This window comes from Marmota monax, unplaced genomic scaffold (genome assembly GCF_021218885.2).
Source record: "Marmota monax isolate L192 unplaced genomic scaffold, Marmota_monax_Labrador192_F-V1.1 WCK01_AAM20220418_F8-fsc00114, whole genome shotgun sequence".
Taxonomy (NCBI): Eukaryota; Metazoa; Chordata; class Mammalia; order Rodentia; family Sciuridae; genus Marmota; species Marmota monax.
This window is the reverse complement of record NW_026694943.1, coordinates 3,264,498-3,278,968: the sequence shown is the minus strand read 5'-3', so window position 1 is coordinate 3,278,968 and position 14,471 is coordinate 3,264,498. Positions and strand designations below refer to the sequence as shown.

General features: G+C 38.9%; 1 protein-coding gene across 1 annotated transcript in view; it reads left to right on the top strand.

Moving 5' to 3' along the window:
- LOC124081214 (UL16-binding protein 1) overlaps window positions 1–11,753 on the top strand; it is a 33,485-nt gene extending 21,732 nt beyond the window's left edge. Inside the window, exons 3-5 of the mRNA XM_058573614.1 lie at window positions 7,610–7,920; window positions 8,273–8,328; window positions 8,461–11,753. Coding sequence (XP_058429597.1) covers window positions 7,610–7,920; window positions 8,273–8,328; window positions 8,461–8,814 — 721 coding nt within the window. The 3' untranslated portion in view covers window positions 8,815–11,753. The remainder of the gene's footprint in view (window positions 1–7,609; window positions 7,921–8,272; window positions 8,329–8,460) is intronic.
- The last annotated feature ends 2,718 nt before the right edge of the window (window positions 11,754–14,471 follow it).

Here is a 14,471-nt window from a genome sequence, read left to right as displayed (position 1 = left end):
GCTGAAAGGGGACACTGAATTGACTCTGGGGTTGAAGGGTCCCTCCTGATAGGAGCCTGGCCTCTCCTCCTAGGAATGAGTTCAGGCCCTGAGACATGGCTGAGGTCTGGAAACTGAGTCAATAACCAGACTTTTGGTGGGTGTCAGCTTTCAGCCTCCTGATTATCCATCCTTGGGTTTTGCTTTCCTTTTTGAAATCAGGCAGAGTCTGGGTTGCCTGCCCAGAGCTTTGCCATGAGGTTCCCTGTGATCTCTCAACCCCAGGCTTCCTCCTTTTTCACTGTCTGCACCATTGCACACACTTTTCCTTCCAACTGTTCATCGCCTCCATTTGGGGTCTATGGTGTCAGCATTTTTCTTCCCCTTTATTATCATTTCTGAAATCCTAACTGCCACCATAGACCCCAGCCTTTAACAATCATCATCAGTGACCTTCTAGACAATGCTGGTGCCCTTGTGAGCAGACTTTTTGTTTTACATTATATACTGATACATATAAACATAAAAATTATACATATTATGGTGACCTATGTGAAATTTTGATACATGTGTACATTGTATAATGTTTGAAGCAGGTTAAACTTAAATATCTCTACAAATTTCAAGCTCCTTACTTTTTATTTTTATTAGGGCATTAGAGTTATACTTGGTAGCTGGATTCATCCCAACACAACACCACATGCATGGAATCTGACCTGCTCCATTTCAGCCCTAGTTCTCCTCCCAACTCCCCACCCCATGCCCCCTCCATTGAACCTCCCTCACTCACCTATTTATCCATCCTTGATTGATGCTTTCCACACACACATTAAGGTGAAGTTCCCTGTGGTACATTTATACATGCACATGACCTGATTTTGTTGACTTCATTCTGCATTTCCCTCTTTCCTCCCCCCCCATCTCCTTCCACTCCACTGATCTACCTGTATCTTTATGATATCCAATCCTCCTCCCACCTTCTTTTTCTTTTATTTTCTCTCTAGCTTCCACATATAACGGAAAACATTCAACACTTGACTCTCTGAGTCCGGCTTACTTCACTTAGCAGGATGTTCATTTTCATCCATTTACCTGCAAATGCCATAATTTCATTATTCTTTATGGCTGAGTAACACTTCATTGTATATAGATACCACATTTTTAAAAATTCATTCATCTCTTGATGGGCATCTGTGCTGATTTCACAATTTGACTATTGTGAGTTGTGCTGCTAAAATATTAAAGTGGCTGTATAATCATAGTATGCTGAGTTTAGTTCTTTTGAATAAAGATCAAGGAGTGGGATAGCTGAGTTGTATGGAGGTTCCATTTCTAGTTTTTGGAGGAATCTCTGTACTGCTTCTCAGAGTGGTTGTACTAATCTGCAGTCCAACCAACAATGTAAGAGTGTACCTTTGTCTCCACATCCTCCCTAGCATTTATTATTACTTTTGTTCTTGATAAATGCCCTTTTGGCTGAAATGAGATGAAATCTTGGTGTAGTTTTGATTTGCATTTCTCTGAAATTTTTCTGAAGATAGAGATGTTGAACATTTTTTCATGTATTTGTTGGCTATTTGTGTTTCTTTTTGTGATAAATGTCTGTTTAGTTCTTTTGCCCACTTACTGATTGTATCATCTGGCTTTTGATGGATACATTTTTTGAGTTCTTTATATATTCTGGAACAGCTGGCAAAGATTTTCTCATGTAATCTGGGCTCTCTCTTCATGCTCCTGTTTTTCTTGCTGTGAAGATGCTTTTTAATTTGATGGTTTTAATTTGATGACATTTCAATTACTCATTCTTAGTTTTATTTCATGAGTGTTGAGGGTCTTGTTAAGGAGATGGGTGTCTGCATCTCTATGCTGGAGTGCTCACCTTATGTTTTCTTCCAGCAGTTGCAAGGTTTCTGATCTAATTCCTAAGTCTTTGATTCATTTTGATTTGACTTTTGTGCAAGTTGAGAGACACATATCTGGTTTTATTCTTCTACATATGGATATCCAGGCTTCCCTGCACTATTTGTTAAAAGGGCTGTCTTTTCTCCAGCATATCTTTTTGGCAACTTTGTTGACTCTCAGATGGTGAACAATACATTTTTTACTGAGCAGTCAATCATTCAAGAAATCAAGAAGGAAGTTCTAAAATTTCTAGAGTCAAATGCAAAGGGGAACACAGAATTTTGCAATAGTATAAGCAGTTACAAGGGAAATTTATAGTCATAAGTGCCTACATTAAAGAAACAGAAAGATCTCAAAGAAATAACCTGATGATGCATCTCAAGGCCGTAGAATAACAGGTTAGCCCCCAAATCAGAAGAAGGATAAAATTTATAATAATCAGAGCAGAAATAAATGAAATAGACTAAAAGAACAATACAGGGGATCAATGAGATAAAGAATGAGTTTTTGGAAAAGATTAAAAGATCATTAGGGAATATTTTGAAAAATTATGTAACAATAAATTGAAAAATCTAGAAGAAATGGCAAATTTCTAGACATCTAAGACCTACTAAAATTCATCCAAGGAGATTTTATAAAACAAATTGACCAATAACAATAACAAGCCAATGAGATTGAAGCAGTAATAAAAATTCTCCCAACAAAGAAAGTCCCAGGACTAGAAGGATTCGCAACTGAGTTCTTCCACATTTTAAAGACAAATACCAGTGCTCCTTAAACTATTCCATAAAATAGAAAGGAAGGAATGGTTCCAAATTCATTCCATGAAGCCAGTATTAGCCTGCTACTACAACACGGTAAGGACACCTCAAAAAGAACACTATATAGACTGATATCCTTGATGAACATAAAGATGCAGAAATTGTCAAAAAAATAGTTATAAATTGAATTCAACATCACATTAACAATTCACACACCATGATCAAGTTAGTTTTATTCCAGAGATACAAGATTGGTTCAACATATGCAAACCAGTAAATGTAATATATCTCATACATAGAATTAAGGATAAAAATCTCATGATCACCTCAACACATACAGGAACATGAACAGGGAAAGCCTTTGATAAAATTCTACATCTCTTCATGATAATAACAATATGTACAGTACATACAGAAGGATCATACCTCAATATAAAAATATTACCATGCTATATATATTTTGCGCCATAATTTTTCCACTGAATATTATAGTTACTCACACCAATAATCATATCTCAAAACTATTACTTTTAATAATAGTACAGTTGCCTAGGTGTAGGTATAACAATATTTTACAATGATTCTATGATAAATAATCTCTGTAGTTAAATATTTATCATCTCTGATTATTTTCTTAAAATTAATTCATAGAAGTATAATTCTGAGATCAAATGATTTCATTTTTTTATATTTCTTCATCTTAATATATTCTTATAGTTCATGTTTCAAAATATTTTAAAGTGAGGTACTCTAAAAGATAGCCTAATGATATTTCTAACACTATGGAAATAATTCCACAGTTAAATAATTTTTTTAAAAAAAGACCTAAAAAAAGTTTTTAAAAGTTCTCTGTGTGCTATAGTTTGGATATTGAATGTTCTGAAAAGGTCCATTTGTTAAGGCTTGGTGGTGGAACCTTTAAGAGGTGGGACCTGATGAGAGATCTTTAGGTCACTGGGAGTGTGCCCTTGAAAAGGACTGTGGGACCCTAGCCTCTTGCTCCTTTTCTCTGCTTCCTGGACAATAGGTTAGTGGTGTTTGCCCTGACATATGCTCTCACCATGGTGCCTTGCTACAGGCTCAAATCTTCAGGAACAATTGTTCAGGGATCAGAACCTCCAAAACTGTCAGCCAAATTAAACTTTTTCTTTGAATAAGTAGATTATCTCAAACATTTGTTACAGTTATGGAATGCTAACATACTATAAATTCCCAACTCTTCCTACATCTACTCTCTGAACTTTATACTCAAGATTTGAACTTTTATTGAAATATTTCTTATTCTACTAGGAAATTTTTAAACATACATAAAAAATATGAATATATATTTTTAATTTTACATTTTGTTATTTTAGGCACTTGATAAATATTGTCACGTCATCCTTCAGAAAAGTTGTACCAATTTTCATTCCTACTGTTAGTGGATTTGACAACATTTTGCCAAAGCTTGGTTTTTATTTAAAGTATTTAGCCAGTATTGTAATTGAGTAAAATGATAAACTTAAGTTACATACATTTTTTCAAAAATTCTATATCTGGGAATTTATGCTACAAAATTGTATAGAAAGAATGTATGAAAAAATACATTGATGGTTGCCTAAGCCCCCCTACCTCTCCCCCACTATGAATCTACATCCTGCTAACAATATGCAGGATTCTCTTGCAGGCACTTATTTTCTTTTGTATTATTGTTAACAACCATTCTTACTGGAGTGAGATAATGTCTTCTTGTGGTTGTGATTTGCATTTCAGTGATGACTGGTGATACTGAGTACTTTTTTGTATGCCTATTGGCCATTTTACTTGTCTCTTTTGAGAAATGTCTTTTCAGATTTTTCTCCATTTTCTAATCAGCCTATTTGTTTTCTAAGTATTAAGTTCTTTGAGCTCCATATGCATTCTGGATATCAACCTATTATCTGATGTACAATATGCAAATATTTTCTGACATTCTGGAGGTTCTCTCCACTCCCCAAATTGTTGCCTTTGATGTGCAGAGGATTTTTTAATTTTACTCTTCTATTTGTCTGTTTTTGATTTTGTGTTCTGTGCTTTTAGAGACTTGTCCAAAATATCTTTTCCCATTCCAATGTCCTGAAACATTTTCACTACATATTCTTGTAGTACCTTCATAGCTTCAAAACTTAACATTTAAGTCTTCAGTTTTTTGGTTTATTTGTTTGTTTTTTCAAGTACTGGGGGTTGATTCCATGGTCTCCTGCATGGTAAACAAGCATTTTACCCCTGAGCTTCACCCCCAGCCCATTTAATACACTTTAAGTTGATTTTTCTAAGTGAAGAGCTACAGGGGTCTAGTTTTATTCTTTTTCTTGTGGATTCCCTCCCCTGTTTTTCCAACACCATATATAGAAAATACTGTCAATTTTCTACTGCACATTCTTATCACCTTTTTCAATAATAGGCTGCTGTAGGTGTGTGGGTCAAATTCTATGCTCTCTGTTCTGTTCCATTGCTCCATGCTTCTGTTTGTAACCCAGCACCATGCTGTTTGATTACTCCAGCTTGGTTGTGTATTTTGAAGTCAGTTCATGTAACTCCTCTTGCTTTGTTCTTTTCCTGCAAGATAGCTTTGACTCTTCAGCAATTTTGTGGTTCCCTGGAAATTATAGAACTGTCTTTTCTATTTCTGTGAAGAACGCCCTTGATGTTTTGATAGGGATTACATTGAATCTGCGGATCTTGTTGGGTGGAATAGACACTTGAACAATATTGGATCTTCCAAAACAGGAACATGGTGATCTTCTCCTATGATTTGTGAGTGTGTGTGGTATGTGTGTGTGTGTGTGTGTGTAGTTTTTAATTTCTTTCCTCAGTACTTTATAGCTTTCACTGTAGAGATATTTTACCTCTTTGTTTAAATTCATTCCAAGCTATTGTATATTTTGCAGTTACTGTAAATAGTATTGTTTGCTTGATTTCTATTTCAGATTATTTGCTATTGGTATATAACAACTCTAATAATTTTATTTTTTATATTCTGCAACTTTGCTAAATTCATCTATCACCACTAATAGTATTTGGTGAAGTCTTTGGAGTTTTCTATATGTAAGGTCAGCTCATCAGCTCATCTGCAAACAGTGAGTATTTCATTTCTTTTCTTTTCTTTTTTTTTTTTTTTTTGAGTTTAGATACTCTATTCTTTCACTTGCCTGATTGCTCTACCTAGCACTTCCAGAAGTTCATTAATTAAAAGTGGTAAAAGTGAGCATCCTTCTCTTGTTTCAGATTGGAGAGAGAAAACGTTCAGTGCTTACCCACTTGTTATGATGTTAGGTGATGGCTTATTTCATATGTCCTTTATTCTGATGAGATATATTCCTTTTTGCCTAGGTGGTTTGGCATTTTTATTATGAAGAGATATAGATTTTATCAAATGCCTTTTCTTCATCTTCATTCTATTAATGTGGGGTATTACATTTATTGAAGCTAGTGTTGAACCATGGTTGCATCCCTGAGATGAATACTCTTTTCAGTAGGCAGTTGAATTCAGTGTGCTAATACTTTGTTCAGGATTTTTTCATCTTTGTTCACCAAGAATATTGGCTGTGTTCTTGTCAGGTTTGGGTAACATGGTAATTCTGGCTTTATCAAATGTATTTGGAAGAATTCCTTTCTTTTCTATTGTTTGGAATAACTTAAGGAGAACTAGAAACTGTTCTTATTTAAATGCTTGGTATAGCTCAGCAGTACAGCTCTATGATCAGGGGATTTTCTTGATGGGAGGCTATTACAACTGATTCAATCTTGTTACTTCTTATTGGTCTGCTCAGCTTTTTTATTTCTTTTGATTCAATCTTGGTAAGGTATGTATGTGTAAGTGTTCAGGAATTTGCCCACTTCTTTTAGGTTGCCAAATTTTTACAAATAATAACAAACATGGATATCTTTGTTCCTAATAATCTGTGATGAACCTTTGTGTTTCCGTGATATCAGTTGCAAAGTCTTCCTTTTCTTGTGTGAATTTATTTGAGTCTTCGCTCTCCTTTACCTAGTTAGGCTAGCTAAGGGTTTATCACTTCTGTTTATCTCTTGAAGGACCAGCTCCTTATTTCATTCATCTTTTTTGCTGTTTTTAGCCACTAATTTATTTATTTATGCTATGCTCTGATATTATTTCTCCCTTTTCTCTAATTTTGGTTCTGTTTTGGGGTACTTGATATTTTTTATTAATTTTTTCAAGTTGTAGTTGGACACAACACCTTTATTTTTATGTGGTGCTAAGAATTGAACCCAGTACCTCCCACATATGAGGCAAGCACTTTACCACTGAGCCCCAGCCCCAGCCTAGCACCTGATATTTTCTAATACACTTGATAAACAAAAGTCTGCCAGGCTTTCTTACAAAGCACAGCAGACTAGGCATATTTCTGCCTTTCCTATTACATCTAACCTGGCATAAACACTTTCGGATCCTCTAAAGCAGATAGTTTTGATCCCTCCTCTACTACCGTTCTTTGAACTTACGGATTTTTCCATTTCATTCATGGTAGGATATCACCTTCTATCCTAAAAGAAGGCAAGTCCCTGGCACACAAGTGCTGTCTCTGAACAGTCAAGCTACAAGCTATGAACCATAATTATAAACTCTCCCTCATGCAGCTGTGATCCCATGATCACTGGGCGCTCCATGACTCAGCATACACACTGCCCCCTCCCTGCAGTCCAGGGCACTGCTTCTCCACATCCTCTGCCAGGCAGGCCCTTCCCTCACAGCAGGCCTGGCACTGCCCTTGCAAGGTCCTGTGCTGCTGGGTGTAGGCATTGTTCAGTGGGAGAGGGGAAGTGGGCCATGTCCTGGGAATGAGGTTGCTTGCCAAGTAGTGTCCGCATCTGCCTGAAACAAGGAAACATGCCCACCATAAACAGGTGGAGCACACAGCTTGGGAAGGGTCATTCTTGCTCTGCCAGCTCAGCCCTTCAGAGGGATGGGGAGAGGGTGCCTAAAGGATCCTTTCTCACCAGCCCAACCCTTACTCGCCCTTTTCCCTCACAGGCACTCACTCTCTCTGCTATGACTTCACCATCAATTCTAAGGCAGCACCTGGACAGCAATGGTGTACAGTCCAAGGCCAGGTGGACCACAAGAATTTTCTCTCCTATGACTGTGGCCTGGACAAGGTCAAATCCTTGAGTGCCCTGGGAGGGAAAGTGAGTGCCACAGTCACCTGGGAAGAGCAAAAAGCCACACTGAGAGAAATGGTGGATATGCTAAAACAGAAACTGGCTGACACTAAAGCAGAAAATGACTTGGCCAAAAGTAAGTAAGGATGTTCCAGGGACATGAGAGAGCTGATACTGGGTTTAGTGATATCATTGTGGCCATGAAAAAAAAAATGGGTGTTGGTTGTTCCAAAAAGCCCAGACAGGGCTGGTTTGGAGAGAGAACACAGCCAGATTAGAAGGAGACCAGGGAAGGTGGGACTGGGTGGGATGAAGGATTTGTTAAGCAAGAGGCTGATCTCTCTCTGATGGGGGCAGGTCTCCACACTCTGGAGGGCAGGATGTGTTGTCGGCTTAAATCCTGCCGCAGTCTGGCTGGGCACAAAATCACGAGCCACTCAAGCAGGAACAAACTTTATTTTTTGAAATTGCCACCAATGCCCCATAAGCTCCTGGGAAGATTGCCGATCAACGCACGCGGCGTTCTCCCGGATCCCAAGAGGAAGTTCCTCCTCCGGAATTCCCTCCTATTGCACTTCCCCAACCAATGGGAACTCTCCAGGAGTCCCTTAGCAGGTGTAGGTGGACAGCAGGAGTCCAATATCCATATGAATGCAAATCTTAACATAATCATATCATCTCAATGGCTTGCTGGCATCACCTTTCAACCAAAAACGCCATGCATCATATTACTTTGCTGTGGCTCTTAGCAAAATCCAGTGGATGCACCAGTGGCTCCTGGCAGTTTGGCTTCAATGGCCGGATGTGGCTTTGCTTTGACTCAGACAACAAAAGGTGGACAGTGGTTCATCCTGGGTCCAACTGGATGAAAGAAAAGTGGGAAAATGACAGAGAAATGACCAAGTTCTTACACAAGACCTCAATGGGTGACTGTAGAACCTGGCTTCAGAACTTGAAGGAATGGGAGGCAGAGCTGGAGCCAACAGGTAACTGGCAGGAGGGGGAGGAAGTGGGAGCTGCTTTCACATGAGTTGCTGCTACGTGTGTGTGTGTGTGTGTGTGTGTGTGACCCATCATCCACCTTGAGTCAGACCTGGGTTAACAGCCAAAGGTATAGTCTTCCCATCTTTTCCCTTCTCACCTCCTAATGCCTCTTCCTAAATGCACATGCTTTGGTCTGGCATTTGCTCGTCTCTTTTTGGAAATTCTTGTGAATCACTTCACATGTCAGCTCCTGAGACCCTTCTCCACCACCATCCTCATGGGTCACCTCATATTCTGCCACGAGGAAGGATGATTTTCATTGTCACCCAGGCTTCTCCCTTTATCTATATGAGATTCTTAAGGTCAGGACCCTTCTCCGGTCTCCCTTAGTCTTCATGACCTGTCACAGCAGCTGCCACATAGCAGAGGTCTAGGAACTATGTGCCTGCCTGAATGACATGGGGCATCAGGAGCTGAGCAGGCATCTCCACAGATTTTGCTCTGAACAAGGGCTAACTGTCTTGTGTTTCCACTTCAGGACCTTCAGTCGCCAACCCAGACAGAGTCTTCCAGGAGTCTACAGCCAGCGCGCTGATTCCCTGGGCCCTGCTCTGGATAAGGAGAGGTTGAGGGGGAAGGGGGAAGAAAGATGTGTGTCTGTAACCCCACCCAAGTTCTGGGAACCAGGTTCCAAGAACCCCTCTTTCCACAGGGTTCTCCCCATCCCCAGGTCCTATGGCCCCTCCTATCTGGAGGAGGAGCAGGCTCCCAGTCAGGGAGCAGATCCAGTCATTACAGCTGCAGTCCTGAGACACCAAGGCCTACTGCAGGGCTGGGGCTGATTCTGGCCTGTGAGAAAGAAGGGAGGAGGGTGGTAGAGGCTGCAGGACCCTTGGGTTATGGGTGGAGGGGAACACATGACCCAAGGTAAGCACCCAGGAGAACTGAGGTAGGATTTCTTCAGAGAGTTGAAGTAACATGTTTCTTGTCTAAAGGTTGAAGATGCTCCCAAGAAGCTTCTGAAAATGTGATTCAGTTAAATAACTGTCCTTACTGGTCTTCTGCCAGTCTACTACCTGCTCTTCCTCCATAGAGCAGATGAAGATTGAAGTACAAACCCACAGGCCTCAAACATGTCAGACTTTCCTATGTAGCCTAGAGCTCCTCTGCTTATTCAGATCTAGTGAGGATTTGGAAGAAACGTGTGTTGCACTTCTAGGAACACCATGAGCCATAATCAACTTCTGCAAGAGTCGGACTGTTCTGGTTGATGCTTTCACTCTCCTGTCCATTGCAGCAGCCACACACACCTTTCCTTTGCCACCCACTGGCTCCTGCCACCCCAGGATCTGATGACCCCCATAAAGATCCTGTAATTTCAGCTTCAACTTTGAGCCCTTTATTCTGTTTTGTGATAGTCCAATTCTGCACTCTTTGTTAACATGTTAGGCCAAGTCCTTTGCTAACCTATGGAATTGTACACTTAGCTCTGGCTGCTGGAACAGGAAATCTCAACAAGGTGTTTCCATCCTGGTCCTGTGTAATCAAATACTTCTCTGCACCTTGAGTTGACCTTTGTATAGACTGGATCTAGAATGTCCCCCAAACATCCATGTGTTGACTCGGGTGCTATTGAGAGGTGAAGAAAACTTTAGGAGGTGAGGGGTTGGGTATCTCTTTGAAGGGCTCTTTATGTCCCAGGCATCTTCCTCCCTCTCTCCCTCTCTTTTAAAAAAGAATAAATTACTTATCATTGCTACCACAATGTGAGCGGTATCTTCTGCCACAGATCCTACTGCCAGGATATTCTGCCTTACCTCAGGCCGGAAAACAATGCAGTCAGCCAAACTTGGACTAAAACTTCTGAAACAGTGAGATGAAAACTAATATTTCCTCCTCTAGGTGGCTGTCTTCAGATGTTTTGTCACAATGATGAAAAGCTGACTAACACTGCCTTGAGATGGTGCAATATGTCTCTAAAATACCATGGCAGCCTTCACTATTAACTTCAGGGACTCTGTCTGTTTTGTCCTATTTAAATAAGCATCTCTGTTTTGTCAAAAAAAGAATCTTAATGAGTTTGGAGTTTTTTATGCAATATGGTGGTTAATTTTATGTATCAACCCATTGCCTGGGGATACCCAGATAGTTGGTAAAACATTATTTCTGGGTGTTTCTCTGAAGGTGTATTTGGCAAAGATTTGCTTTGAAAGCAGTAGCCTGAGCAAAGCAGTCTCTCTCCCTAGTGTAAGCAGGCAACATCCAATCCTTTCAGGGCCCAAACAAAACCAAAAGTCAGATTCTTTGGAAAGGCAAATTCCTCTGTGTGATCGAGGTGTCCATCTGCCCTGGTTCTGGGATATGACAAGCCATCACTGTTTCTCAGACTTCATGACTCAGATCAGGAACTTACACCATCAGCCCTCAGTCCCAGTTCTTTTGTTCAGACTGAATTATACCTCCTGCTTTCCTGGTTCTCTAGCCTGCAGAAAAAGACTGTGATTTCTTGGCTTCATAATCCATAGACCAATTTCTACAATAAGTCTCTTGGTTCTGTTTCCCTGGAGAACCCTGACCAATAAAACTTTGTGGAGAATGAATGGCTTTTTGTACTTCCTTCACATTGTAGAGTAAATAAAACCAGCGATTCTGCTAAATTTGCTTATGTAAGTAGAATTTATGAATCATTCTTAAATTAACAGGAGTCTAGATGGTGATCTCAAACATTTTGCTGACTCAAAACAAATGTGCTTAAGGGATGAAATTCTTTCTGGTTTTACCCCAGCACACTTCACCCTTGATAGTGATTTTGGTTTTGTTATTGTTATTCCTCAACCTGACCTCACCTTCAATTAGAAGTAAGTTGTATGCATGTGGGTATGGGAGTATATAGTGGAGAACAAATTGAAAAACAATTCTATTTATCCGCTTCCTTCCCCCTGTAGAAATAAAACAAATCTTTACATTCAAAACAAAAAAAAAGAAGATGAGCTAAATTGCACAGTAGAACACTCTCTACTTTGAAAAGTTGTTTTATTTATAAATAGGATTAATATCCAAAATAAACAAAGAATTTTTACCCAAGTCAGTTATTCTGAGATATGGGCAAATGCTATGACCAATTCACAGCATATAACACTTCAACAAGATATAAGATATCTGAAATAGGTCTGGAGATATACCTCCATTGATACAGTGTTTGCCTTGCATGTACAAGGCCCTGAGTTCAATCTCCAGAACCACACACACAAAAAAAGTTATCTGAAATAATCAGTAACACAGATTAAAAGCATAATGGGCCATTATTACAACCATCAAATTGACAACTTCTTGAATATATCTGTACCAAGTGGTCAATACGAAAATGATTAGCAGAGTTATCATACTTATTGGTTGCAGCATAAATTGAATCAATCTTTGTTATGTAATTTGATAATAATCTCTACAGTTAACAATGTGCTCACCCAACTGCACAACAATCCCAGCTTTAGTTCTGGACTTCCAAACATGTTCCATATAGCATTTAGATTTATGATTATTGATTGCATTGTGATAGCAAGAAACAGTTCTGATTAATTCATTTTTCTTAGTATGAAGTTACCAAAATAATAGGCCTTACGTCCTCAGGGAAAAGTTGGGAGAAACATTAAGAGTATAATTTTGCATTTGTTTACCACTATTACACTCAATGTGACACACCTCCTTTTCATCCAAAGGATTATGGGTATATTATCTGGCTTAAGTCTTGAAATTCCTCTGTGTGATCTGAGGTGTCCATCTTCCCTGGTTCTGGGATATGACAAACCAGTAATATAACTGTTTTTATTATTGCAGTTAGACCTTCTCTCTTGGTCTTAAACTGTTCTGTTTATTCAGATCAAGTGAGGATTTAGTAAATCTCTGGTGCCATCCCCAAAATCTGAAATCCTTCCTTCCTATGGTGGGTGTGCACTCAGGGATAGAAAAATCTGCCTAGAATGTGGAAGAAAGGTAATCATGTTTCCCCTAAGATTAGGGAGGAGGAGGAATTATGGTGGAGCAGGGAAAGAGAAAGAAACATGCTCATTTTAAAAGTAAGTTGCATGATGGGGTTGTGCCTCATCAGTAGAGCACTCGCCTATGACATGTGAGGCCCCGGGATTGATACTCAGCACCCACATAAAAATAAATAAATAAATAAATAAATAAATAAATAAAATGTATTATGTCCAACTAAAATATATATATATATATATATATATATATATATATATATATATATATATATATATATAAAGTTGCTGTGGCTAAGCAGCAAGGACTATATTCAAAGCACAAAGTGGACCATTGTTACATTTCCCCACTGTCAATTTCTACATTCCATTTCTATGGAAAAATGGGCAATGACATCTCCAAATTGCTTTCTGCTGAAAGGGGGCAAAGTTGGGGGAAGTAAAACAAAGTCCTTGTTCTCTATCAGGTGGGGCATGGACAGTTAAGGGCATTTAGCATCAGAGCAGTTCAGAGGTCCACAGTGGCAAATGGCATGTGACTGGACAAGGCATACATAGGGATGGGATCATGCTAAACCAACAGTAAACAAGACACAATTTAATTACTTTTTTGTAAACAGTTAACACAAAAACAATTATTTCAGCCAGTCTCTGGAAACCATGAGGACAGTAACTCATAATCTTATCAGTGAAAAACATATCAAATTTATCAATGTAGGGGGTTAGGAAGATTTGCAAGTCTATGAGATAACATTCAAATTAACTCAGGACAAATTTGCAACTCTAGAGTCTTTTGTGATCATTATTATTAGGCACTCTCATATAAGAACCCTTACTTTATAAACTCTAGCTTTACTTACTTGTGGTAGGACTCACATAAGTGTATATCTTAAGTTATATTTAAAAACCCATGGTTTTTCCTTTTAAATGTCCATTTAAGACTGTGCTCAGTCTATCCTCTCCTGCCACGGATTTAAGACAAAATTGATCAAAATAGACATTGTGCCTATTTATTCTTTTTTAAATTTTATTTTAGTTGTAAATGGACACAATAGCTTTTTATGCATTTATTTTTATGTGGTGCTAAGGATTGAACTCAGTGCCTCACGTGTGTGAGGGAAGTGCTCTACCACTGTTTTGCCCTCCTACCTATCTCAAGAGCAAATTGAGAGATCACTCTTGGGAACATATGCAAAGCCTCTTAACTCTTAGCTTTCCTCAATGTTGAGTCAGAGGCCTGCTGACAATAAATGGCTCCTCTTGGAAGCATCAGGGAAATTTCTGTCCCATTACCAAACTCCTTTTTGCAGAATGTGCACTGGTTGGCTTCCTGTTTCTAGGGACTTCTAATTTCCCTGATCAGCAGATTGGATGACTCACCAGAGTTGTAGGGCCCAGAGAGGAATATTATCCTTTTCTGAGTCCTGGCTGAACTTAGAGGGCAAGGATCAAATATTTGGCTATTTTTCCTGGGCCCTTTTACTTCCTTGGCCTTGGTCTGCAAGTTTTTGGTTTTAAACACCCAGAAAGCCAGTTTTACCAGTTGTAAAGACGAGTAAAGTGTTATAACTTTAATATCTATAATTTTACAGATGCCACTTTTATTTAATTGGAGCTAGTATTAGTACTGGAAGTCATCATTATATATTATCTTTCTTGTAGGTGATGGCTTATTATCTCAAATTAACCCATATATTTTTGTTTGTTTGTT